At 47.8% G+C, this 26,161-nt stretch overlaps 1 protein-coding gene across 10 annotated transcripts in view; it reads left to right on the top strand.

Moving 5' to 3' along the window:
- RBFOX3 (RNA binding fox-1 homolog 3) overlaps nt 1–26,161 on the top strand; it is a 463,533-nt gene that overhangs the window by 348,237 nt on the left and 89,135 nt on the right. For 9 of the 10 annotated variants that reach the window (XM_053291963.1, XM_053291962.1, XM_053291957.1 and 6 more), the window contains one exon: nt 1,617–1,666. Coding sequence is in view for 1 of the 10 variants with exons in the window: in XM_053291953.1 (XP_053147928.1) it covers nt 9,074–9,091 (18 nt within the window). In the remaining 9 variants the exon portion in view is untranslated. Of the gene's footprint in view, nt 1–1,616; nt 1,667–9,068; nt 9,092–26,161 lie in introns of those variants that run through there. The other variant, XM_053291953.1, reaches the window with a different exon arrangement.

Raw genomic sequence — 26,161 nt, 5'->3', positions numbered from 1 at the left:
TGGTAGATGCAAAAGATCCAGCGCTTTTGGAAAATCCAGTGCTGAGTGTTATGCTTTAGTGAGATCAGCACTCTTCCAAAAATTCATTCATTAACTAGGATGCACATTAACCCCTTCCCTGCTGGAAAAAAAAATGAAGTCTTAGAGAATTCCATGCATTACAAGCAATCCCTTCAAAAACGTTTGCACAGAACACTCTGTTAGTATTCCTCAGTCATCATGACTAAGGGAGGGCTTGTAACTCGGTGGCAGAGCATGTGCTTTGCATGTGGAAGGGCCTTGGTTCAATCCCTGGCATTTCTAGGCAGGTCAGGGAAAGACCTCCACCCAGAATCTTGGAGAGCCATTGCCAGTTGTGTAGTCAGCACCCCTGAGCTAGATGGGCTAATGGTCTCTGGCTCGGTAAAAGGCAGCTTCCTCTGGCACCAGATCAGGCTATTCAATTTATCAAACAACGAGCTCTAGATATAGAGCTGCAAGGGGAATCTGCACGCTTGACAAGAGGGCTGTATATAGGTCCTCAAGGTTTTAATCTCAATTTTAGATCACATTCTAGTATCTAAATTGAGGAGAGCATTGACCCTGGCCCGCCTCAATGTACTTCCTATCGCGATCTTGGAGGGAAAATACAAGCGGGTACCTTAAGCGGCGCACCTTTGTCCCTGTGGTGCAGGTGAAATAGAGTCCACTGCTCATGTAATTCTTTACTGTGAATTTTATAGGGATGATCGTTCTAAGTTATTTTACCTTTGCTAAAGAATTGTCCGGGCCACACCAATCTTTTTTACTTGGAGTATCTGCTGTCCAGTTTTAAACCTGGGATGACTATTAATGTGGCCAAATTTTGTTTTGCTTCGTAAAGCTTCATAAAGCCTGCATTACTTAATCGAATATTTTGTAAAATGTAAAGATTAACTGGTCTATGACCATAATAAACTTTATCTATCTGTCTATGGCACCTAGACACCTTGAGATCAGAAGCTCCCCCCCCCTTGCCCTCGCCTTGCACCTCCTCCTCCCGCTTGCTGCAATAACCAGTTTCAAACAGAATTTGTAGCCATTTGACAAAAGTCAGCCAGTGGCATGCAAGAACTGGAGCAGTTGAACAGGGAGATGGGGACGGGGGGAGCAGCAGCATCCTGCTGGGCACAGACAAGGATCAAGAAGTATTGGGGTTGCTTGTGGCAGTGAGGGAATGGGTATCTGGGGAACCGGAGCTTTTCATGTCAAAAACATGGCACCCCTCGGTAGCTAAGCAACCTCCCACAGTTGAGTTTAGCCTTGCAGCAGAGTTGCCATAAGTCTACCCTGCCACCCTGAGCTCTCTTGGAGGCAGGGTGGGATTCTATGGATGGAGCCAATGAAATCAAGACATCCTAGCTCTCCATCAGACACAGCTGACTACCAGCTGCCTCCTTGTGCAATTAGGAATGTGGCTCATGCTGCAATTCAAGTTCTTGAAACCCAGGCAGGTTTCTTGAAATTCCTAGGGAGATAATAACAGATATTGGGAAAGAATGTTGCCAGTCAGTGAGCAAATGGCATCGACTGTGGGTGCATTACCCATAACAATAATTGATCTCACTTTTTCCTTCTCTCTTTCTTTCCTTTCGTAGAGAGCCCCAAGTGAGTGAGCACCACGGGGGAAGCTTGGCTGATTCCAAAGGTACTGCAGTCATTTCGTTTTCCTCCCTCCCCCCGTTTTTTATCTCTTGTGATTTTATGTGTTATATGTTTTTATTTGATGTTTCAAGGCTGATGGTTAGAGAACAATTTGTTATGAGGCGGCTAACAAAGATGATGATGATGATGATGATGATGATGATGATGATGAGCCTTTGAAGGAGAGAAGCAGTTGCTTGTAAACTTTGACCTTAAACACCACACTGACCTTTTCAAACCTTAAACACTACACTGGAATGATTGTGGCCAACTTTGGCAACTGCATGATGATAGGGCTGAAAGGGGAACATACCATTAGCTGTTTCAGCAACTCTGACAAATCTCTCCCCTTTCCACCTCTTGGTTCCTGTGGTAGCTCTCAGTGGTGAAAGTGGATTGTGTTGTTTTGCTTGACCTCCCATAATTTATTTACTTTTTACTAGTAGTCTGAGCTTATTGATGAATGTGGTTGGGATATTTTGTGGATCTTTCTGTTATTTGCCAATATGTTGTGCCTATCTATGCCCACTTTCAGCTTTGGCTCCCATCCTGTTTAAAAATGGCCAGAAGTAAATGGAGATCCCTGAGCTAGGTGCTATTTTCTGGAAGCCTGGGTTATTCATCTGAAAAGAATATATCTTTAAACAGTAAATCCTGAGGTGACCAGCTGGGCCATATTTTGATGTTGTGGCTAGTAGACCCCTCTATCCTACAGATACTAAAAATCATTGTTTGCTGGTCTGGGTACCCTGAGAGGCCGAATTATGTTTTGAAAAAAGCCAAGCAGTGTCTTTTCTCTCATTTCTGGGTCACTTGTTCATACATTACAATAATGTGCCATAGAGAGGGAGGGAGAAGGAGATGGGGGGGCGGGTTGAAGAGGAGATGGATGCACTGTTGCTATTGCGGTGTGTGTGAGTGTGCACGTGTGCATGTGCGCACACACACACTCATGTTCATGCGAATGCACATAATAATTTTATATTGCAACTTATTTGTTTCAATACTCTGTTCAAAAGTCCTATAGGGTAGGTCAGTATTACTATCTCTATATTGTAGATGGTGGGCTGAGGCTGAGAGAGATGGCCTTTCTTAATACATCCTGGTGAGTTAATAGCTGAAGGGAGATTTGAATTAGAGATGTCTGTCTTAGCGACCAGAACTGCACCATACAGCAGGTATTTGCCAAAAACTGCATTCCTCTATCTCCCCCTCCTCCTCTTTCTCCCTGTAAAATCTAATAATACAAAATGTCTGATGAGACAGCATAGTATTGCACTCTCATTTTCCCTACTCTAACTCTACTTCATTAGCAACTGCTTACAGGGATGGAAGAACTCAGATCCTGATGTCACACTGCTTGTAATGTATTACTAGACCTCATTGGAGGAGAGAGGGGGATTCAGGGTTGCTGTTGTCTGCGGTGGTCTCACATCTTCTGTGAAGTCTAGTTCCAGTCTTCACTACTATTGCCCCAAAGGGCTGGTTCTCCCAATGACAACTGGAGATCTTCTCTGCACACACTCCCACTAAGAGTGTGGTGTGAACTTAGGATCTTTCTGTGATCTCAGATGAGTGCCACAACCAACTGACAGTTAGTCAAGATCGACAGGCCAACTTCAGATCTTAGATATCTGTTTGATGTTGGCAAAATGTTGATTGGTCACAGTACCTATCCAAGATTGCCAAAAAAAGCCTGAGTTCACACAACATGCTCCGTGGGAGCACATGCATGGGAATCTCCGGTGTTTGTTTAGTTGACATGGGAAAAGTCATGAGCTCCAACCCAAAGTGAATGCTTCAAAAATATATATGTACAGAAGGACTCTGCAAGCTGGGCAATCAAGTGAGGTGAACTCAGGGGCGTAACTATAATAGAGCAAGGGGAGACCGTTGTCTCGGGGGGCCCTGCCTCGGGGGGGGCAGAGACATGTCTCCCCCACCCAATGCTCGCCTGAACTTCATTGAATATTTTTTTTAAAAAATAGAGGAAGGCAGTAACGGGGGGGGGGCGCATTTTAAAATTTTGTCTCTGGGCCCACTCCAAACCTGTTACGCTCCTGGTTGAATTATTTATAAAAGGTGCAAATGCTCTCAGCAAGGGCCAGCTCCAGGTCCCTGGGGGCCCTTGACACACAAGTGCTGAGAGCAGGGGAGAGGAATATGTTTGTAACCTCTTCCTCTCTCCCTCACTTCTCATCTGCGAATGAGCTTTCTTTCTGGAGCCCCCTATATTATTTCAGGGGGCTTTGGGAGGAAGTCAATTCGCCAGTAGGGAAGCTGTGAGTTGCCTTTTCCCACCTGTTTCCCCATCCGCAAAGGGCAACATCCTGCAGGGGCACTACCTCCTCCTGGCACCCCTACATGGACCTAGGATCTTGAGGGGTGACATTTGGGCCCTTGCACTGGTGTCTGATGCTGCCACTGCTCCCAGAAATAGTTGCACCCCTGCTCACAGATGTATCAGCATCCCCTATGCCCAGCTATGATTGAACAAACAAATAAAACAATATGGCCCCCTGGAAGAGTTAGAGATGGCATGAAGTACCCCAAAGAAATTGAGAAATCTGCTCTATCTCTGTGGCTAGAGTTGATTGGTTTGCCCATCTGACGTAAGCTTGCCACCTGGGCTTTTGAGTGGCATCATTCTGGCTCATTAACCAAACATGACAGTCCAGCCTGGTGCCAGGCAGGTGTGTATGATTCCCTGGTGTGTTGACTGCAGATGGATTGTGTGTGTTCATCTTGGACAATGTCATTTATCATGGTGTTGCGACCATGCTGTAGCTATTTGTGCCCCCAAGGCTCTCTGCATACCGTCTGACAAGCCCGTGCCCAAGGCCAGGAGGGGGGGGGGAGGAGGGGAGGCAATATGTGCCTCCGAGTCTTAGGCTTGTGTCTCATTGGGCCAGTCCTCACCGAGCAGAGTCAAAGCCTGGACTTCTAAATGCCCAGTTGCCAGCAGCTAGATTGATGACTGGATGCCCTCTCTCCCCTGCAGAACATGGCTTCCTTCTGACACTGTAGCTGATGGAGGGGTTGATGCCAGCCCCTGATCTGTAATTCAGAATGGAAAAGAATAGCGATGCACTGTGCTGAACTCTGGAGAATTGCACGCTGGGGTATAATCCCATAATACAAAACAGCAGCTGTGCCATAGACCAATCAAAGCACTCTATGAATTAACCAAGAAGCGAATCAAAGGCCACACGGCAAAACACTTAGCTGAGGATGATCATCTCCCTCAAAGGACCAGGCCTCTCTCCCCTTGGGAGCGATAATGGGGGAGCAGGGCTTAACAGGTGCAGGTTTTCCCTTCAGTTTCGTTCTGTGGTGGGAGAAGCTGTGCCTCTGAAATGCCAGGGCTCTTAAATGAGTAGAAGCTCCTTTTGCTTTTAGAATAGCACGACAGCTTAGCTGCAGACTGCCTGCGAGCGGCACAAATGTCTTAAACACACACATGAATGGGAGGAGGGATACAACTAAGGGACGGGGGAAACCACTGTCCTTAGTGGGCCCTTTCTCCCTCTGGCTCTCATATGAACAGCAGAAACTCAGCGTACGTGAGTGGCACATTGTGCATGAGAGCCAGCAGAGTATAGTGATTAGAGCATTGAACTAGGGGAACAGGGAGCTCAAATACCATTCAGCCATGAAACTGGCTGGGTGACTCTGGACCCGTCACTTATCTCTCAGCCTGACTTACCTCACAGGGTTGTTGTGAGGATAAATATAATCATGTTCCTTTGGGCTCCTTGGAGGAGAAGCAGGATAGAATTGTAAAGCTATGAGGTACACCAATGGAAACTGATGTGGGGGACATGTAGGTACATTGTCCCATATCTGAGAGCCAATATGTTGCTTTTTCCCTTCCTGGTGCCTGGAAAAATAATGTGGTCTGACGGCCAAACATTGGTCTGGAGCTCTACCAACACTGGAGTAGAGCAGTGCCCTAGTGCTCAGCACCTTGACTGTCAAGGTGGAACTGGATGCTACAAGAGACACAGGGTTGCTGCCACGCCATTTCTTTTTCTTCCTTTCTCCTGGTAATGACTAGTACAGGCATTCCCAAGCGGAGATACTCCAGAGGTGGCTGAATGACAATTCCCATGATTCCCAGCCACATTAAATTGTAGCTGGGGGTGATGGGAATTGCAGTTCAGCCACATCTGGAGTACCTCCGCTTGGGAAGCCCTGGCTTAGTATAATATTATCCATGTTACAGTGTTGTGTTGTGTTTCCCCACCACTGACAGCCAATGACGGGGTCAGTGGATAGGGCAGGGAAAGTGCCCAGTGCAAGACCACCTCAAGCAGTGTGTCATACTCCACACTGTCAGGAACAGGGGCGGGAAAAGGGCACAGAGCAGGAACAACTCCATGTCCTTTGCAGCACCTAGCTCTGTCTGGCTCCCCTGCTGTTTCCTTGCTCCAGGGGTTTTCTGGCACCTCTGCCTCTCCACAAAGCAGTTGTGGAGAATGGCGGGCTATCATACGAGCTCTCCCTTGACATTCACTGGAAAAAGGACTGCCAGCACAGGGACATTGGCCTCTGACAGACAGAAAACGCTTTGCCAAGGGGATGAAGATGACTATGGCAGCCCAAGTGTCCATCTTGTGATCGGGAAAGGGGTGTCTGGGGCTGGAAGATAGCAACAGTGGGGGCGGGGGGGTGCATCTGGGCACAGTAGGCAATTGGGTGCTAAGACACGCCCCCTCCCCAAGCGTGACTGCAATGCTTCTTCCAGGGCTCATTGCAACTCTCAGTACTGTGGCTGCTATTATCTATATACCATGCTTCAAAAAAAAAAAAATCCCCAAAGCAATTTACATAGAAGAGAATAATAGAAAGAAAATGGTTCCCTGCCTCCAAAAGGCTCTCAATCCAAGAAAAGAAGAAAAGGTAGACACCAGCTACAGCCACTATAGATACACTGCTGTGCTGGGGTTGAATAGAGCCAGGTGCTTTCCCCAGGGCTGACCTTGGTGGGGTGAGGAGCCCACAACCAATTGGGCGGGGGGGGGGCTCATGTGATCTGTCCATTCTGGATATATATAGGGCCCATGCCATTGCCCCTCCCCAGTCTGGGGCACCCCCAGCCAGGTGAAGCAGCAGCCGGGAGATTCCTGCCTGGAGTTTCCCCACCAAAGCCAGCCTTGGAGCATGGCTCCTGCTGCAGCAGCAGCAGCAACTGCGCTCTGACCCAGCCAGGCCCCCATGGCAGGATCTGCTCGGCTGTGCCCAGAGGTGCCTCCAGCTGGACTGCCCTGCTCTCTGGGCAAACACGGAAGCCAACTTTGCCCAGAAAGGAGCCCAGCCTAGTTGGAGCTGCCACGGCACGCAACCGAGCACAGTGCACCATGGGGGCCCGGCTGGGTTGGAGCCCAGCTGCCGAGGGGAGGCTGGCCGTGGTGGGGAGATTGCGGGCAGGAGTCTCTGCTCCACTGCTGGCACCTCTGAGCAGCCAGGAGCGGATGGGGGAGGGGTGATGGGGCAGGGGTGGGGGCAGGGCAGTGGCCCTGATTTCTACCACCCCAAGCAAAAGACGGGCCTTGCTCTCCCCCTACTTAAAAGAAAGAGAATAACCACTTTGCAAGGTGCCTCTTTGCCCTGTTAGCAGGGTTGACACATCTAGAAAGGGTTAAGTGCAGTTACTGGAACTGAAAGGTGCAGTGAATTCCTGCCCATACTTCATTTTTCTGTGGAGAAGAGAGCAGAGGGTTCCCAGTCCTTCCTCAGGTAGCAGAATCCCCACCTGACAAAAGGTGCATTTCCTTCCCAGCTTAGTCTGGAGTTGGTAGACCCCTTGCAATCACCCAAGCACTGCGGATGGATTCAGCGTTGGGAGTTCCATGGTTGGATCCCCCACAGCTTTTTAAAAAGCAAAATGCAGCCACTGGGGGCCCTGACTGAGATCAGGGCTGGAGGCGCATTGGAGCAGAGAGGTTTTCTTTACCCCGGAATCTTTTTTCCTGATCCAAATCATCCCTCACCCCCAGATGGTACTTATATGTTTTATGCTGTAGAATAAAGAGCAGCTTGGAAGCCAAGTGGGTGGGATTCATGTCAGGAAGTTTATGCAGGGGGAAAGAATTACACTCTCATTTGTTGTGCAGGGGGGAAGAATTAAACTCCTGCCTCGGCTCTACACAGATCCCCTGCAACTACATTTAGCCCTGTTTAAAAACAAACCAACCAACCACTGCGGGGAATCCCACCATTTGGCTCTTAGCCAGCATGTTGCTACTTTGATATCCAAATAAAGCTCTGTTTTCTCACCCATGCCCATAATCAGAAACCCCAAGCGAAAGCAGCAGAGAGATGTGCTGTTCCCCCACCCCCCCACCCCAAGATAAAGCAGGCTTTGGGAACCCTTCCTACAAATGTCAGCATGGCATTCACAAAATTAGCAAGGGTATACAGGAGGAGGCCTTTGGGTGCCTAGCTGCAAGCGTTTTGAACAGACTTTATCTCACAGTTGCCACATTGAGACCCTGAGTTGAGTCAGGTCTCGAGGCCTTTCTGTATCTCCCCCGGGGGAAACTGGGTCTTGGCACACTCTTGTGAGATGGACAGCTAAATGCCCTGTAAATGCAGGGCATGGGTGACCCGCTGCCCTCGTCCTCCTTAATCCTGGCAAGCCTTGCTTACAGGAACACGGCAAGGGCAGAGAGCAGAAAGAATGCCTGGAGGCTCCGTACCAGTCGGGAGAGAGCTGGCACCTCACAGGTTAATTACATGAGCGGCCAGTTCCCTTATTGACAGGGTAGCTTGGAAAATGCTGAGGCAGGACATACACTGCAGAGTGTCAGAGCGGCGGGAGCCTCCGCTCCCAGCTGCCTCTCTCTTCTCGTTCTCTTTTCCTCTCACACACATCCACGCATCCCCACAGCAGAGCCCCTCCACCCCCACCCATCCCGTCCACAGCAAAGCTGTCAACTTAGCCCGCTTGTCTGCGAGCAGAGGCGCCTTTTCTCTGATTGGAACCACACATCCGGCCAGCCAGCCCTGTACTGCCTGCCAGCCAGCCCTAGTCCAGCTCTGCGGGAAGAACAGGTCTGGGCTCTGAGCTGGCTTTGCTTCTCTTCCATTTCCCTCCAAGGGGTGGGGGGTGGTGTGTTTGTGGCCGACCCCACCCCCACCCTCCTGTGGTCAGGGTTTTGCTCCCTCACCTCTGACGCCCACCTGGAAGCCCCCTGCCGACAGTTCCTGCACCCGGCTGGCACACCGGAGACCCATGGCCAGCCCTGAAGCACGCGGGGGCCTGCAGCAATTGCCAGCCGGGCTGTGCCAGTGAAAGGGGGAACCCCGGCCGGCATCGCAGGACGGAGAAAGCCAGGGGCGGGGGAGACGTCCAGCGGCCGGGGCCGAATCATTTCTCCGTGGCTCTGTGGACATCTCTGCTGCCAGCATGATGATGTATTTCTGGGTAGGTCCCCGCTTGGGGTCTGTGTTGGGTGAATCCAGGTTGGCTCGTTACATGTTGTTGCTGGTTGTCAGAGCTTTGCTGACTGATTGGAGGTGTGTGTTCTCATGCAAGGAGTTTCGCTGCTTCCTTGGCTGCCTAGTGGGAATGGACCCCTGAGTTTAATTTCCTATCCCTATTTTGTAAAAGCAAATTCTGTTCGTTGTAGATTCCAGACTCCTGACTAAATGAATGCCCTGCAGTACAGGCTAGCCAGGGAATATCCCTCCAGAGGCTGCTAGAGGGGGGGCTCCTCTGATTTTATGCTAATTTCTACAAAGCATATTTAGGCCATCAGGGGCCTAGGTCCCAGCTGAAGGCATGTGGTTCTGCATGCTTCTCAGGTGCCTTGTCTCCCCACGCTGTGCTAACCGGACTCACAGCTGATGGCAGCTGAAGTAGCAAATCTCTGCCTGCCAGGGGAAGAGCCCGTTCTACTTGTGTGCATTACTTGGAAGAAGCTGGGATTACCGTACTGGTGAACCATCATCTGGTATCCTGGGGATGCGGAGTGTGGATGGAGGTTGGGACAATTACAGGATCTTATAGCTGCCAATTGCTTCCTTCTCAGTGCTTTTCATTATCATGTCCAAATTCCCAACAGATTAGAAACTCCACATGGAATGGAATGTGAGGCCCCTGATTCAGAGTGAGTGATGTTCCAACAGAAACCTCGTGTCTCTAGCTTTGTCTTCTGTGCCATTGGCATTATGCAAAAAATGGAACAAGTGTGGCAGGGGGCTGTTTCTGAAAGAAAGGCACTGCGCCATTGGATTACCGATGGAAAGGGCCTCTCTGAGACTTGGTACTTTGAGCCTCCAGCATCCAGGCTTTAAATCTACAGGAGACTGTTAGCCAGGTGAAGAAGGAAGCAATTAGGACACCAAGGATAAACTTCAAGCTTGACAGTGCACATCATGAGGTGAATCAGGCCCTTGCTGGGATTATAATCTAGCCCTTCCTTTCTCCTTTAGCTGGAAAAGATGAAGGGGGCTGAAGTTGGATCTCAGTGCTCCAGTTTCAGGTGCTAACTACTCTGGGATGTTTTAAGATTTCCCGAAAAAGCCAGTGCCCCACCATGCCATCTCTTTGCTGGAGATGCTTTGCTCTCCACGATTGGCAGCTCCAGATTCATAGAGCAATCATGTGTGGCCGTACACTCTGGAATAAAGCTCTCGCCATTGCCTCTTCTCCCAACAGCTCTGTTTTTATTGCTCTAGCAAGTTTGGGCAACTGATTCCAAATTGTCTGAGTTCATCTCAGGCCCAGATGTTGTTTGGCTGATGTGGTCACAGGAGGGGCAAAGGTGAAATAAACAGAAAATGTTGCAGATGCTAAAGTGACCAGGATGGAAGCTTTATGGATAGTCATATGGGTTTATTTGCAGGTCCAAGTATGACAGTACTACCTGAGCAACCATTTGCAACCATTTTCTAGCACATTTACCAACAATCGCCTAAACGTGGATTATTCTCACTTGGAAAGCAGGTTGCAGCAAGTAGAGCCCTGGAACCCAAGAGCAGAAGTGCTGGGCACCTCCCTGTTTGGAGAAGAGGCTTTGCCAGTATCTCTCCCATTTGTGGTGAGATAAAAGGCCTGAGTAGTTCTGCTTTCTCACCTTCTTGCTGAATTCAGGGTGTGCTTCAGCCATTCTGGTAGTCACTGGAGGCGGTGGGCAGCAGATGCAAGAGTTACCCAGCCCTGTGTATAGCCAGGCCAACGGAGATGCTTCTTGCTCAGTGGCATACAGACTAGGAGTTTGCTTGGAGTAGTCCCACTTGGGCTTGTGGCTCCCAAGGGCCATGGCTACTTGTGCCTGCAGCATTGAACCAGCTTTCCAAGCTTGGCTTAGGGCTGTCATGAAGGGGTTGGGACATGAAACAACCTTCCTCTTGATCTGGAGATATGTTTGTATGGTGGAGTCTTGTGCAGAGCACTGTGCAGTCAATGTACTGCCTTTGCACTTACCAACTGCAAACACCCAGTTTTGGGGATACATGTTTTGTAGCGGCAGCAGTGATCCAGTGATATCCCTTGTGGTTTTTTGCAAGAACTGTGCTAAAGTACCCCCACCCCTGTCCTATTAGAATGCCCATTGCACAGATCATGGAATCGGGACCTCAGCTCTAGAGGCCAGGGAGCCAGTAAACCAGAACTGGAGCAGGAGCCAGAATACAAGTGGGAGCGGGAATCTCATTCAAGGCTATAGGGCTAGGGCTCGAGCAAGAGGCAAGAATTATTTAAGTCTTTGTTTCATTCGCTTCCCAGATAATTTTAGTCTGAATGCTAATCAGTCAGCAATTCTGCATCTGCATATACATGTAAATGAATTAACATATGCAGGTGAACAATAGCTAATGGACGTTCTGTATTTTGCTAGATCAGGTGGCAATTCTAGGTGTATAATACCTAACTGTCTGCTAGGAACAGAGTAAAGCTGGATTCAGGGGTGGCCCTTTCACATGGTGTGGTGAGGTGGTCGCCTCAGGCAGTGGATAACTGGGGTGCCAGCAGGGTGGTAAGATTGCCCCTGCCGCTTCCATGGAAGCAGCACTTTGGGACTGATCTGACCCTTGCAAGCTTTGCACGGAGAACCTTTCCTTGCAAGAAACATAAGGAGGGAAGGGGAGGTTGCTGGCAATCTCAACTCCTCCCCACCCCAGTGCCATTTTCAAAGTTTGCAACAGCTGGTTTTGAAAGGGGACACTAGTGGGCATGGGGCATCTAGCTGCAGGCACCGCAGTACCTTGGGCTACACCTGGCTGGATTTCTGTTTCACTTTCATGGTGCATCCTTTCGGCACAGTGTTTGTAGATCTGAACTAGGAATGGCCATGATATGCTAACCCTGTATTAGCTAGACTTTGCTGGAGGAAGCTTTGTGCTCTAATAATCCAGGCTGTGTTCAAAGGAACTAAAAGGCCTTCTGCAGTATGCGTGAATGACCCACACTATTGCTGCTCAGTCTCCGAAGACGTGAGCCTGACTCACACTTTTCTGGAGTGCACGACTGAGCTAAGAGCTGTAAGTTGAAGTGCAGTATAAATGAAGACTAACAATAGCATACGTGTGTGTTATTGAGACTGAAAAGAGCAATCTCTCCTAGGTTGGGTCTGGGTGTGAGTAAGTAATGAACAGAGGCAGCCGCCAATCAGATCAGGCACCAGCCGCGACTCAAATGCCCATCAGAGGGCCCACCCAACTGACCTTGAAAGTCCCACCGCCCACCTTTGTGTGGTGGTGGTGGTGGCGGTAGCAGCAACAGCCGCAACCTGACTTTTTCAGCCGAGAGTCACTCCATGGCTGCCTTCTCCCACCTTCCCCATGCATAAATTTGCTTTCTGCAGAGACCCCTGTGATGACGGAAGAGTCTCTGGAAAAAGCCATTTCACAGACACAGAGAGTGGGAGGAGACTATGACAGTGCAGCTCACCCAGGTGCATCTCTGGCACCGCCATAGAAGAAGGTGTGTCTGGTGCTCCCACTGCTGCCACCCACTGCCACCCAGACAGCTCCCCCATTGGGCCTTGCTAAGTTTACTGGGTGATGGTGGGCAGCAGCCAGCCCTCCTCCTCCTCCATCGGCACCATTTTAGATTCCTCATGCATGCCCCTTGATGCACATCAGGGTGCTGGGGCATCCAGGAAATCTAAAATGGCACTGCCACAAAAGAAGGAACGCCAGCTGCTGCCTAGCACTGCTGGGTAGGCTTGCCAGGGCCCAGTGGGAAGGGTTACCAGGCGCCAGTGGGCAGCAGCAGTGGACACATCTTCTGTGCCAGCCCTGCTAGAGCCGCAGCACTGAAGGAGGAGTCTCCTCTGCCTGGGAAGCTTCTGAGCACCATGGAAGGGCAGAAGCTTGATGCGGGGCTTTGCCTTGGGGTCCACTGCGACTGGGTGCTGGTCTTGCATGTGTATGTTGGGATATGGGTGTTTTATGTGTGTTTAAAAAAGGAAAAACCTGACAAGCAAGTCAAACCACATTTTTTCTTGAACCGTACAAACAACCCTGTCCTTCCCTGAATAGAAGCTTGCATAGGTAAATGTAATATGTGGTCACAGATATGGCTGGCAGAGGCTTCCGTCATCATGGCAGCTGGAACAGTCACAGGAATGTCTGTGAAAGTTGCTAGAGATAAGTTGGATCACACATTACGTTTGTCCACAAAAATGCATATCTGGGAAAAGGCAGGGCTGCTTGTGTAAGAAATGAATTCTGTAAACTAGACCTGTGGGTCTTCCCATGCCAAATGCAGTTTTCTTTGTATGGATGTGCTTGCTAACCCTGCCTCTCCTTTTTTTAATCAATGAGGAAAATGAAAATGTGAATGTGTGTATGTGTCTCTCTACTAGGAGAATGTTTGCAAAGATGCCCCTTAGGCCTGATTCTCATTTTACATTTTGCACTGGGGTGTAGATGTTCAAGTGTATAGAATTAGTTAGAGATACATCTCTTTAAAATAACAATTTTTTAAAAGCTCAAAAGCAGCATCCAGGAAATGATCGGTCCATAGCTTCCAGTTTTTTTAAAGGAACACACACCTGATTGTACCCCTGTCCAGTTTTACACCTGATGCAGCACACATATGGTTTGCACTTGGGCTTGCATAATTCAGCACCAAAAAATAAAATAAAAAAGGCATTAGCCTTTTATTTATTTTTAAACTTCATTGGCAACCAAAATGTCTGAAAATGTATGTATTAAGGTTAAAACTTTTCCCTCATCAGCAATTTAGGAGTGGAACTCAGCTGTGTGGAGGGAGAGGGAAGAGGGGAAGGGACTCCCAGAAGCTGTCTTCTCCTCCAGATAGCTCTACACCACTTCTGGGTTCAGACAGCTGATGGAACTAGGGCACATCGGTTATTATCCTCCAGCAGTTGATATGACCACTGCTGCCCAAGGCATAGAGGATATTCTGGAGCAAACCACTAAGAAACTAACCCTTTGACAGGCTTAACAGATAGGAACATAGAAAGCTGCCATCAGACCAGCTTTCTGGGTCAGACCATTGGTCCCTCTAGCTCAGGATTGCATCTGACAATGCTCTGACTGGCAGCAATTCTCCAGGCTGGGATTGTTCTCAGCCCTACTTGGAGAAGTCAGGATTTGAGCCTGGGACCTTCTACCTACAAAGCAGAAGTTCTGTCACTGAGCTGTTGGCCCCATCCCCAAATAGATGGGATCCAAGCTTCCTCAAAGAAAGACCAATACTTTGTATGGCATGGGGATAAAGTATATTAAAAGACATTCTTAGAAATGAACCCACTGCTGAAGAACGCAACAAACATGCTGTCCTATCAACCCTCTACTGACAGGCATAGAACCTCTAACCTTTTGTCATTCCTATACTGCCCCCGAACTTGTGGTCTGCTGAATAGTTTCTGTGCTGAATAGTGTATGTTCTAAAAACATAAGAATAGCACTGCTGGATCTGGCCCAAGGCCTGCCTAGTCCAGCATCCTGTTTTCCACAGTGGCCTACCAGATGCTTCAGGGAACCCAATAGGCAAGAATTGAAGGTATGCCCCTTCTCCTGCTGTTACTGCTCTGCAATTGGGATTCACAGGCATCGTGCCTTTAATCCTGGATGCAACCTTTATCCATCAAGACTAGTAGCCATTGATAGACCAGTCCTCCATGAATTTGTCCAAGCCTCTTTTAAAGCAGGGGATATTGCTAGGAATTATTATTTATTTTTTAAATATTTCTACACTACGCAAAACTTGCGTCTCTGGGCGGTTTACAATTAAAATCATTTAAAAGAATAAAAACATTTAAAACCCAGTATTAAAATTATTTAAAACTATAAATCTAATTTATAGGAAATTATTCATATTTAATGTATAGGAATGTGCACAAAACACGGGTTTGGATGCCAAATCACAACACATCCCCTGCCCCTTTAACACGGAGGAGAGCAGGTCCATATCTGCTCCTCCACTGCTTGCTGGCTGCCACTTCCTTAATCAGAGCACTCCCGCCAGCTATCTTGGTGTACTGGTGGTGCTCTACCCCAGCTGCCCCCATGCGACGCCAGCACTTGCAAGGCCTCCGCATGGCAGCATGCACACGGCCTTGTGCATGCCAGCATTGTGCAGGGGCAGCTGGGGGAGAGCAGTGCTGGTGCACCAAGATAGCTGGAGGGGGGAGCACTGTGATTAAGGAAGTGGCAGAGAGCGGTGGAGGAGCAGGTATGGGTCTGCTCTCCTCCGTGTTAAAGGGGCAGGGGATGTGCTGCGATTTGGTGTCTGAATCGCGTTTTGTGCACATCCCTAGACATTGCTAAACTACCAGTGTTTCCTGAAGCTTGCTTGGTTGCTATTTAGAATCCTGTCCACTTCCAGTACTCACAAGGGGCTCAGCCCATGCTGGCCCACACTCTGACTGCCTGTTAGCAGTGACCATTGCTGCAGCACCTAGAGCTGTGCACTCTGCACTGCCCACTTCCCATGTCCCGTGTAGAGAGCTGTCCCTGAAGAAAGCTTCCTGGCCTTTTCCTAGGGATCATACTTCCTGTGTTCTCCGTTGTGATCTAGGGTTCAGGGAGCTGCTCTGTGGGCATGCCTCAGCTGTCCCCTGCTGAATTTGCATGGCTTTCTGAGAAGCTGATCTTGAGTGGCAGTTTGCAGTTGGACAACAAGGCTTCAAGGCTAGGCATACGCTGCTGTATTGGAAGTCATTGGTTCTTTCCACACTAGGACCTTTTAAGTATTGCTTTTCTACAGTCAGTTAGAAGCAGAATTAGTTAATAATAACTACATTTATATCTCACCTTTCTTCCATCACAAACCTGAAGGTGGCATACATGGGGTTCCCAGGCAGTCACTCAGCCAGGCACTGGCTAGACCAAAACCTGCTCAGCTTCAGTAAGGTGGCTGTATTGTGTGTGTTCCCCTGCCAAATCATACCTTTGCTAAAACGATTATTCCACATGGCGCTTAATATACTGCTGTATCATCCAGCAATGTCTTTCCCCATGGCCAAGACCCTGCTATATAATGTTTGCTCAGAAACAAATCCAATTCAGCAAAAGTCCCCTGCAATATTAATTAGAAGCTTCTTTCTTGCAGCTTCTGCCTCTAATTGTTCCTTGTTCTGCACAGCATGGCATTACTGATGAATTTCCCTGTCATTAGTCAGTTCCTGGGGCTTTAATTACTGATTTCCTCTCATGAGCCCTTTTCATACCTTTCCTCCACATGTTCTGAATGCATAGACAAAGGAGCAGGATTGTACCCAACCTTGGTGCATTTAGCGGAAGATGTGGCAAGGGCTTCTATGCACATATAGAGGCTGTTCACACAGGCAGCCCTACCCTAGTAGGGCTACTCGTGTGGAGTGCCAGAATCGGGGCTGATCCTGGCACTGCCCCTCCAGATAGCCCGAAGTTTTCCCACGGACTATTACCGAGTTAGAAGGGCGTGAATGTGTCCTTCCACCCTGATCCCCAGTCATGTGTCTGCTTGGACTGCATGCAGCCCGAGCAGCAGACACAGAGCCGAGTGACTAGAGCTCCCAGCTGTGGGGAAATCCCCCAATGCACTGCGCTCCTGGCATGGTGCATTGTGGGTTGCTGGAGGACATCCTTCTCCGGCTCCCTACTCTGCTGTATGCTGCAGTGTGGCAGAGCCTTCTTACACATTTTGATTGTGTGCAGGGAGGGGCCTGCCTCCTTGCCACCCACCCACCCACACCATAGTTTTCAGTCGTGTGTACAACCTTATGGTCTTCCCTATAGGATAATGATTCCAGAGCATGTTTATAGATCCCACACTGGTACAGCTATACAGAAGCTCCTTTCACACCTTCCACTGAATGTATGGAGATCAAGTGGGCATGATCCTGCTCTCCTCTCCCTGCATTCTGTCAGTGTGCAGAAATAAAATGTGAAAAGAGCTATTTTTCCTTTTCTTTTTTTGTTGCAAAATTGTGCTATTTCACATTTTTTAAAAAAAGTTTTTAAAAAGGAAACCAGTACTTAAAACCTCTTCCAGGGCTAAACAGGAATTGACTAATTAAGAAACAATTATTAACTAACGTGGTGCGCTTAACAGGAAGCAGTTCAGAGGCAGAAGCTGCAAGGGTGCAGCTTTTAATTAAGGGTGCAGGAGCCCCTAGATGCCTCAGTAGCGCTTTGCCAGACCACACGGGGCAGCATGGTGCTGCAATTGTATTTTAAGTAGGGAGAAATCACTACCGGTCAGGTCTGGAAAAAGACAGCAGGACACCATAAAAAGACTGGAGTGCAACAGGTTGGCAACAATGTCAGTTGGATTCTGTATAAAACGTGAGTGAACAAAGGATGGCAATTCCAAACTAAATGGCTATTATGGAAACAACCATTGTTTCCTTCCATGCTGAACAGATGTACTGTGGCAGTGTTCCACATAGATGCTCACCTCTTCTGCAGAGGTGAATCTGGTTGATAATGATACTTGGCATTCAGGATCCGAAGTGCTTCATGTGCATTGCCTCAGTAATCCTTACAATGTCCCTGTGAGGTAGGTCCACAATGGGCTCTCTTGGAGGATACTTTGTCCATTTGGGTGATCCAAGGGCCATTTTGAGGCCCATTTTTCTGGCCACCAAATGCAATAAGGATGTCTTTATATCTTGTGTGTACATGTCCTTCCCCCACTTCCAATGTGCTAGGGAGCCTCTTTGACATGTGCTTCAAACACTGTTTGAAGCTCCCCAGGATGCTGGGGTGTGTGTGTGTGCGGAGCACATGCACATTCACAGCATGCATTAATCAGCAAAAACTCAAATTGATTTGTTGAAAACAGTCAACAAATGTTTTTGACTACCTTCACAAATCAACCCTGAATCATTTGGATCTATTCGAGTGCCATTTTGAGGCCCATTTTTCCAGGGAGAGCTGGAAAAACAGGCCTCCAAATGGTGCCATTTTTCCAGGAAGAGCTGGTCTACCAATTGGATTCAGCGGGTAGACCAGGCCTCCACTCCAGACCGCTCATCAGCCTGCCTCAGAGGACTGGTCTACTGGGTAGAGCAGTCCTCTGAGGTGGACAGATGCACCAAGTCTGGAGCAGAGGGCTGATCTACCTGCCAGCCTCAATTGGTAGACCAGCGATCCCCAGAAAAAATGGGCCTCAAAATGGCCCTCAGATCATCCAAATCTATTCGGATTGAATCGGGGGTGATTCTCCTCAACCCCGAATCAGGCCCTTTATTTTGAGGGAATTTTGATTTGAGGTCAAATCCCTGAATTACCCTTTTCAACTTGGATCAATTCAAGGTCGAATCAAATTGCACATCCCTAATGGTGGGTTAGGCAAACCAAGTATTGTCCCAACTGGCCCTTTACCATCATCATTATCTGCAGATAATGACCAAAGTAAGACACCTGGTGGTTTTTGTGGCTGAGATTAGATTTGAACTGAGATGCTTGTAGCTCACAGCTTCCCCCTACCACTTCTGTAAACTTCCCCCATATATTCAGTTCCTAAAATTCACTGTCATATGCCCCCCGCCATTCCAGTGTCAGATAATAATGTCAAATCAGGGAAATGAACAGTATGATGACATCACACTGTACATTTCAGGAACTAAATGTTACAAAGAGAAGAGGAGGAACTGTTTGTAAGGTTGCCATTTTTGGCACCAACCCTGCATTTGGCACCATGTCTGGTCCCACTCTTAGTCACCACATTACATCAGCTCTCAATGTATGTGAACAGCACAATTCTAACCATGTTTACTCATTACTTTTTTCATCGCTGATTGATTTAATTGATATTGCAAGATTCTACCTTCATACTCTTTTTCACTCAACTGACCCAGACTAACTTTCATTCTCTCAGTGTCCCTGTCTCCCAAGCACTAATGAAGATTAGAACCCCCACATCACTTCCAACATCCATTGAAAGTGTTGAAAGTAGGAATCTAGCATTTTGTTGCTTTTACTTTGTTTATGAATAGTACCAGAGGGCTGCCTTATGAGATTGTTAATCAGTGGGGTGTTTTGTTTTTGTTTTTTAGTATATACCCTGGGATCTGTTTTGCTGAGATTGATGTGGGAAAAGTTTCCACAGAAATCTTTCATCTCATTCTCGGAATATGAAATGAGAGGAGGAAAGGGGAGAAAAAGTAAGATTGGTCTCTAGGTCCTTTCAGTGAATTTGGTTATAGGCTAAGTATATGTAGTGGCACAGGCCAAACTTTAAAAATGAGCAATGTTTGAATGCTCCTCCTCACTTCTTCATTTTTGGGAGCTTCTCCTAGCTTTGAGGGTGAAGGCTTAAAGCCGTAGCACTAAGAAACTCCAGACATTACCAGGATTGGGGCAAGAGGAGCATAGGAGAGGAAAGCAGTAATAGAGTCTGGGGGAAATGCAAAATAGAAGGTAACATGCTTGTGGTTCCCAAATGTTAGGCTGGTAAACCGGAGGCATTCATAATTCATTGTCATAAATAAATGCACATTCAAGGAAAAAGCAGGGAAATTAAGAAAGAAAGAGATCTGAAGAAACTTCGTTGTGCTAAAGGTCAGGAGGGGCTGAACACAATGGAGTAGGGGTGTGCAGAACGGGTCCGAATAGAACCTGGTTCAATTCGAACTGGCCCGGTTTGATCTCAAGCCAGACCGCCTCTCCCAAAAGGGAGCTGGTCTGAGTTCAAACTGAACTGCCCTGGTTCAGATCGAACTGGTTCGGTCTGGTTCAATGAGTTTAGGATGCTTGTAAAGGCAATTCCGGTAAGGATTCCCCTTTACATCCCTCCACCTTTGGAATCCTGGCAGGGGAGACCTGCTGTTTCCCAAGAATCCTGTTCCTCTTTCCTGAATATTCTCATTTAGTCTATGATGTTCCACTTTTAGGAGCATTTGAACTGTTTGGTGGAAGAAAAACCTGGAGCCAAGGCTTGCCTTTCTTCACTGTCAGGAGGAATGCTCCTTAGTAATCGTGTTTCCCAGCCAAAGGGTGACTGAGCCCAGGGCCAGAGATGGGATTTCTACAGCCTGCCATGAAGAACAGAATCCTGCCAGTTGCTGTTAGCCCTCTAATCTTATTGCACATGCCCTTCCCATCGTAAGCAGAGGCAGATTGGAATTAGGATCTCCCCGGCTTTGTCAGGCACCAGTGGGGCTGCTCCAGCTATCAATGTTAATTTTTTTGCCTTCAGCCAGCCACTTTGATGCTGTCTTCCTGTTCTTCCAGGTTATTGTTTCAGTACAAATAAGCAAAAAAAGTGCAGCCATTATTACTCATTGTTGCCGGGGATCAAAATGCCTCTCCTCAAAGAAGCACAGCTGTTACTCAGTTACTGTGGTTAATCCAGATGTCTTTTCCCAAGGTAGCACTTCCATTGCAAGGAAATTGCACTTTCTCATCACTCAAGCCACAACGTTCTTGGTGATTGTGAGTGCTATGTGGACTATGGATGCTTGAGGGTTGTGGTTACCTGTTGGATAATTTCTGCATCACCACTATTGACTCAACAAGTTCGCCTCCTGCCCACCCTGTTTTGTATATCTCCTTTCAAGTTTCATTTTACTTATTATGATTTTTTAATTCTTGTTCTTATTCTCTTTAGAGGATGAGCTATACAACTCAAATACAGGAGTACTTACGTAGACCTTTAAGCAAACACAAAAAGTGCCAAAACATAGCTATCTCACACATGCACACACTTCTGCAGTAAAGTCCCCCTGCCACCTTTTCATAGGCCTCTTCTTTTTTCCCTTTTATTCAGAGATGTTTTCTCTCTCTCTCTCACACACACACACACACACACACAGAGAGAGAGAGAGAGCCCTGCAGTATGGTCACCCCAAAGAGCCTTGTTAATTACTCTTCTGTGCTTTTGCTAGGAAAATTGAAATTGACAGAGCTGCACAGCATGAGAATTGTTAAGAGGGGAGATGCCTTGGATTTGGGGGAGATTCCAGGTGAGGAGGGAAGGTATGCACATTGAATTTTAAGGATGCCCTGGGTCGGACTGAATGCTCAGTGCCATGCTTTCTCAATTCTATCCACCATTCATAGTTTCCCTGCTTCTCAGCCTGCTATTTGTGTTATCCCACTTCTTTTAGCCAGTCTCTCTTAGTCAGACTCCCTTGATCTCTGTCTCCCTCCCTTCATAATAGGGGTGTGCACAGAACCGTTCTGGGCAGTTCAAACTGAACCACTGGTTTGCGAACCAGTTCATTAGAACCAGCCAGTGGTTCAGTTCATACATTTGAACTGGGTTGAACCAGGCCGACCTAATTCGGGTTGCTTGCAAATTGGAATCCGGTAAAGATTCCCCTTTCCAAGCAAAGGGGGTTGAAAGAGTGGGGGTGGGCGGGCAAGAGGTCACCTTATCTGCAGAGGTGTGGCAGCGGTTCCTCTAGGCCAGTGTTTCTCAAACTTTTTGGAGTCAAGGACCGCTAAATTCTTCGTGCAGAGTTTCAAGGACCGCTACATTCTTCATGCGCAGTTTCCCGGACCAGCAGTTAGTAAAGGGGTTTCAAGTCTGTCTGTCTATCTATCTATCAGACTTCTATACTGCCCAAAACTTGCATCTCTGGGCAGTTTAGAATGAAAATAATATAAGCATTGAAATAATTAAATTTGGAATCTTTTGCAAACATGGAATATTAGGGGTTCTTAACCTTGGGTCCCTCAGTTAAACTCCCATAACCCCCAACAACAATGGCATTTGGCCATTATGGCTGGGGATTATGGGAGTAGAAGTCCACCAACGTCTGGGTACCCAAGGTTGAGAACCCCTGAATTTAAAAGCCTGGGTGAACAAATTTGTCTCCAGTATGTCTGGAGTGGAGGTGCTTGTGATTACTCAATGGAGAGGGGATGTTGGGCCATTAGAAAAATTCAAAAGCTACATGGGGCCAATGAAAACAACATACAAGCAAGCCCCACTGATGCAAGAGGGAAACAGCGTTCCCTCTCAAGACGCCTCAACCACAACAGGCAGCTGGGTTTCAATCAACCAACCTTTGGCTGCAAACAATGAGCATGCAAGAACCAGTAGCCCTTGAAGTGGCGCCCACTGCCATACTTTTTCCTCCATGCCCCCGCACCACATACAGTTTGAAGCTGTAAAGATAGGGAATAAGATAGCTGTAGGAAGATCTCAGCAGCACGTGGAGGCAAGGCACAAGAAGGGTCCCATGCCTCCGTGATACTCTTCCTCTTCCATGCCATGTGCAAAATTGAGGAAGTGAGTGCCTTGATTTCAGTTGGGGGGGGGTTGACTCCCAGTCAGGGACCGGCACTCAACCCTTCGGGGACCGGCAGCGGTCCAGGGACCGGTGGTTGAGAAACACTGCTCTAGGCCCCGCCTGAGCTCTTCCTCGCAGCAGGACGGGCCTCCAGGGTCCAGCCTCCATGCATGTTTGTAGGCCATATGCGTGACTGGAACCAGGTCCCAACCAGTCTGCTTTGCTGGGGGGTAGTGCTAGTGGGACCTAGATGAGCTGCCACAGGTAAATGACCTCTCACCCACCCCCACCTGCCCTTTCAACCCCTTTTCAGTGTTAGGGATCCCTTTTGCTTGTAAAGGGGAATCCTTACCGGATTTGCCTTTACAAGCATCCCAAACTGGTTGAACCAGACTGAACCAGTTCAATCTGAACCATGGCAGTTCAATTCGAACTCAAACCAGCCCTCTTTTGGGAGGAGGTGGTCTGGTTTGAGATCAAACCGGACCAGTTCAAATTGAACCAGGTTCTATTCAGACCGGTTCTGCATACCTCTACTCCATAGTGTTCAGCCCCTCCTGACCTTTAGCACAATGAAGTTTCTTCAGAGCTCTTTCTTTCCTAATTTCCCTGCTTTTCCTTGAATGTGCATATATTCATATTCCGGAATTGTTCACATCTGTTCTGAAAGGCAACTATCTATCTATCTATCTATCTATCTATCTATCTATCTATCTATCTATCTGAAATGCTTGGTATCTCAAGATAGATAACATTAATAAGATAACAAAATAAGATAACAAAGTAATTAAAATAACAAAATTGTAAAATGGCAGCAGAGTGGGAAAATGTGTAAATCAACAGTGCTTGCATAATTTAAAACCAGTTTAAAGGCCTTAGAATTAGCATATTAGCTGAAGGTGATAAAAAACATTCCTGGCTGCCATTGTCACTGGAGTATCTAGAGATAATTAGGGGTCCATGGGTGACCCCAAGTCATGAACTTGGTCCTTCAAAGGAAGTGTAACCCCATAAAGCATTGTTTGTATATAACCAATCAGATCAATGGGCTTAGATCAGATCAACCCAAAATAGGAGAATCAGTAGCTAGGAGGCTCAGGAAAGAGGACATTCATAACTATGCAGCAATACAGATGGATCAGGACAAAAATTGAGCTGGGAAGCAATGGAACTCCAGTTCAGCAAGATAGGGAGCATTGTCTAGGTATAAGGAACATGTTCCCTTTCCCCCACTTTCATGTGAGGGCAATGGAAGAGCTTGATTTGCCCTCCTCTTAAGGTAAAGTCTGCCATCAAGTCAATTTTGACTCCTGGCACCCACAGAGCCCTGTGGTGTTTTTTTGTAGAATACAGGAAGGCCTTTCAGCATCTTCCTATATTGCTGCTGCCCGATATAGTACCAGTGAGGATTCGAACCAGCAACCTTCTGCTTGTTAGTCAAGCATTTCCCCACTGCGCAACTTAAGGTGTTAATCCTATTAGATTACTTAATCCTATTAGATTGCCTAAATCTCATTTGTAATCTAATAGGAGAGTTCTGTTATAAGGAGAAAGGGAACCTTAAATTTTCAGTTTAGGTACATTTTATTGAATCCAATGTATTCTGAGTCAGTGACTTGATCAGGTATCTCTCTATATATTTCTGTAAGGCGTACCCGTCGCAAATCCCATGTGTGGCAGCTCTCACGGGATTTCACAAACAAGGGGAAGTGAGGAGGAAGGCGAGCGGCCAACGAGAGAAAGCAGTGGCCAGGCCAGCCACCAGTTGGTGAGAGGAAGTGGCTGCCAGGCCAGCCGGCTGCTGGGCGGGGAGGATGAACTGGGGCTGATGGGAGAGGGGAGAGACCAAACTGGGGCTGAAGGGAGGGGAGAATGGCTGATGGGATGGAAGGAGACAGAGGGAATTAGGGATGCAGATGCTCTGCACCAGGTCAGCTAGTACTGATTAAATCACGAAATATTCTCTACTATCTCAAAGGCACTCAGAGAGACAGTGGCTGGCTTCTTCACTAATGGTGCAGAGGCACAACATGCATAGTACCTTCACAGATTTGGTAATGCAGAGCCATCGGGGCGGAGACACCACTGAGCGAATGGGTTCAAAGAATCCGGGCCACCGCCCCTCAGGGACCCCGCCTCATGCCCCAGACATGCCCCCCGCATCTGACATCAGACAGGGGACGTGGTTTAGCTCCCAAACATGTCCTTGCTGCCCCATTTGGGAGCTAAACTACGCCCCCATGTCTGATGTCATATGTGGGGTGTGTGGCTGACTGCTGCCTGTGTCTGACATCAGACGCTGACACAGGGGGCAGGGCTAGAGGGATTGCAGCAGTGGGCTGAGCCCGGGCTAGCACTGGCCTCCCTCCACACCTGAGAGCCATGCTGGTGTGCAGAAGGGGGCAAATTTCACTGACCCACTCGCCCCACCAAAGCATTCCCTGCAATATGGAAGAAGGTCCCTGAGTGTCACACAGCCTTCAGAGACCTACTTCTGAATCACAGGGAGTGCTTTCAGAGGGAGGAGAATCAGTGGAAATCGCCCCTCGCATGTGCGGTGCAACTCTGCATTGCTACATGTTTTAGAAGCACTTTACACACTGTGCCTCAATGCTGTTAGTGAGGATGTCAGCCATTGTGTCTTCAGTACATCCAAAGATTCACTGACTCGAAATGCGTTGGGCTTAATAAATATGTCTTCAGTACAACTTTGAGGTTCCCTTTCTCATTGTTTCTGCATCGGCGCCCTCCCTCCTTCCTTTCTTATGTGGTGCTGTAACATCATCATGTTCACTACATGATCCCTGATTGGCTGGCATCATGCAGTGAAGATAAAAGAAGCCCTAAAAATGGTGCTGACTGCTGAAGCAGCAGCATATTGGGTCTGCAAACAAGTATGGAGAGAGGGAGGGAGAGAGCGAGAGCGAGAGAGCACTCAGAAGACTGCCAAGGGTTCCCCTCCCCTCTTTTTTGGCTCTTTGCATCCTCAGAAGCTGGCTTTTCATGTCAAAAATCAAACCCAATAAACATTCATTGCAACCATACTCTAAACCACATTGCTTTAAAACAAATCTAGTGATTATTAAAGCTGGAATTCCTGGATATTTAAGCTCTGTTTGGGGTAGCTAGTTGGCTCTGATAATTGAAAATCTGCTTGGGATGGTGAGATCAGGAAGGTAGGAATTACCTGCCTGGTTCATTCCCAAAAACCCATCCAACCCATTATCCTGTCTCCTACCGCGGCACACCTGATTGCTTCAGAGCTTGGTGCCAGACTTCCCATGCCTTGAGCAGACGGGGGCTAATCTACCCCAGGAAACACTCATCCAAATGGCCCCATGTTGGAAGCCAGAAGGTTTATATCCTCCTTCAGAGTTTCAACTATATTAACTCATCTTCCTAAAGCATTTGATCAGAGCTTTCTGGCCCTTCAAGCTAGAGGGAACCCCTGGGAACATACAGTATCTTCTCCTACACATAAATCAAGGCAATCTGGGTTCAAAGATCCTAAACATCCTTGAACCCTGCACTGCTCTGGTGAGCTGCTTTATGTTTCTTTGGCCTAGCCGGCTGGAAGCACAATCTTATTCTTTTTTCCTGAGTGAACTTGGATATTTAAGGCTGGCATTATCTTTGCATGTTTCCTTTGGCAGAAACAGACTGGCTCAGATCTCCCCATTTTTTTTTTTTTTTTTTTTAAAGGAATAGCTTCTGAGGATGGGGGAAATGGTGCTTGGCCTCCACCTGAAGTTATTTGCCCTATGGGGGAACATTTACAGGTATAGTACCGGTAAGTTTCCCCCCCACAGGGCAAATAGCTGCTTCAGATGGAAGGTGATTTTCATCAGGGA

This window comes from Hemicordylus capensis, chromosome 2 (genome assembly GCF_027244095.1).
Source record: "Hemicordylus capensis ecotype Gifberg chromosome 2, rHemCap1.1.pri, whole genome shotgun sequence".
In the NCBI taxonomy this organism is placed as follows: domain Eukaryota; kingdom Metazoa; phylum Chordata; class Lepidosauria; order Squamata; family Cordylidae; genus Hemicordylus; species Hemicordylus capensis.
This window is presented reverse-complemented; position numbering and strand designations above follow the sequence as displayed.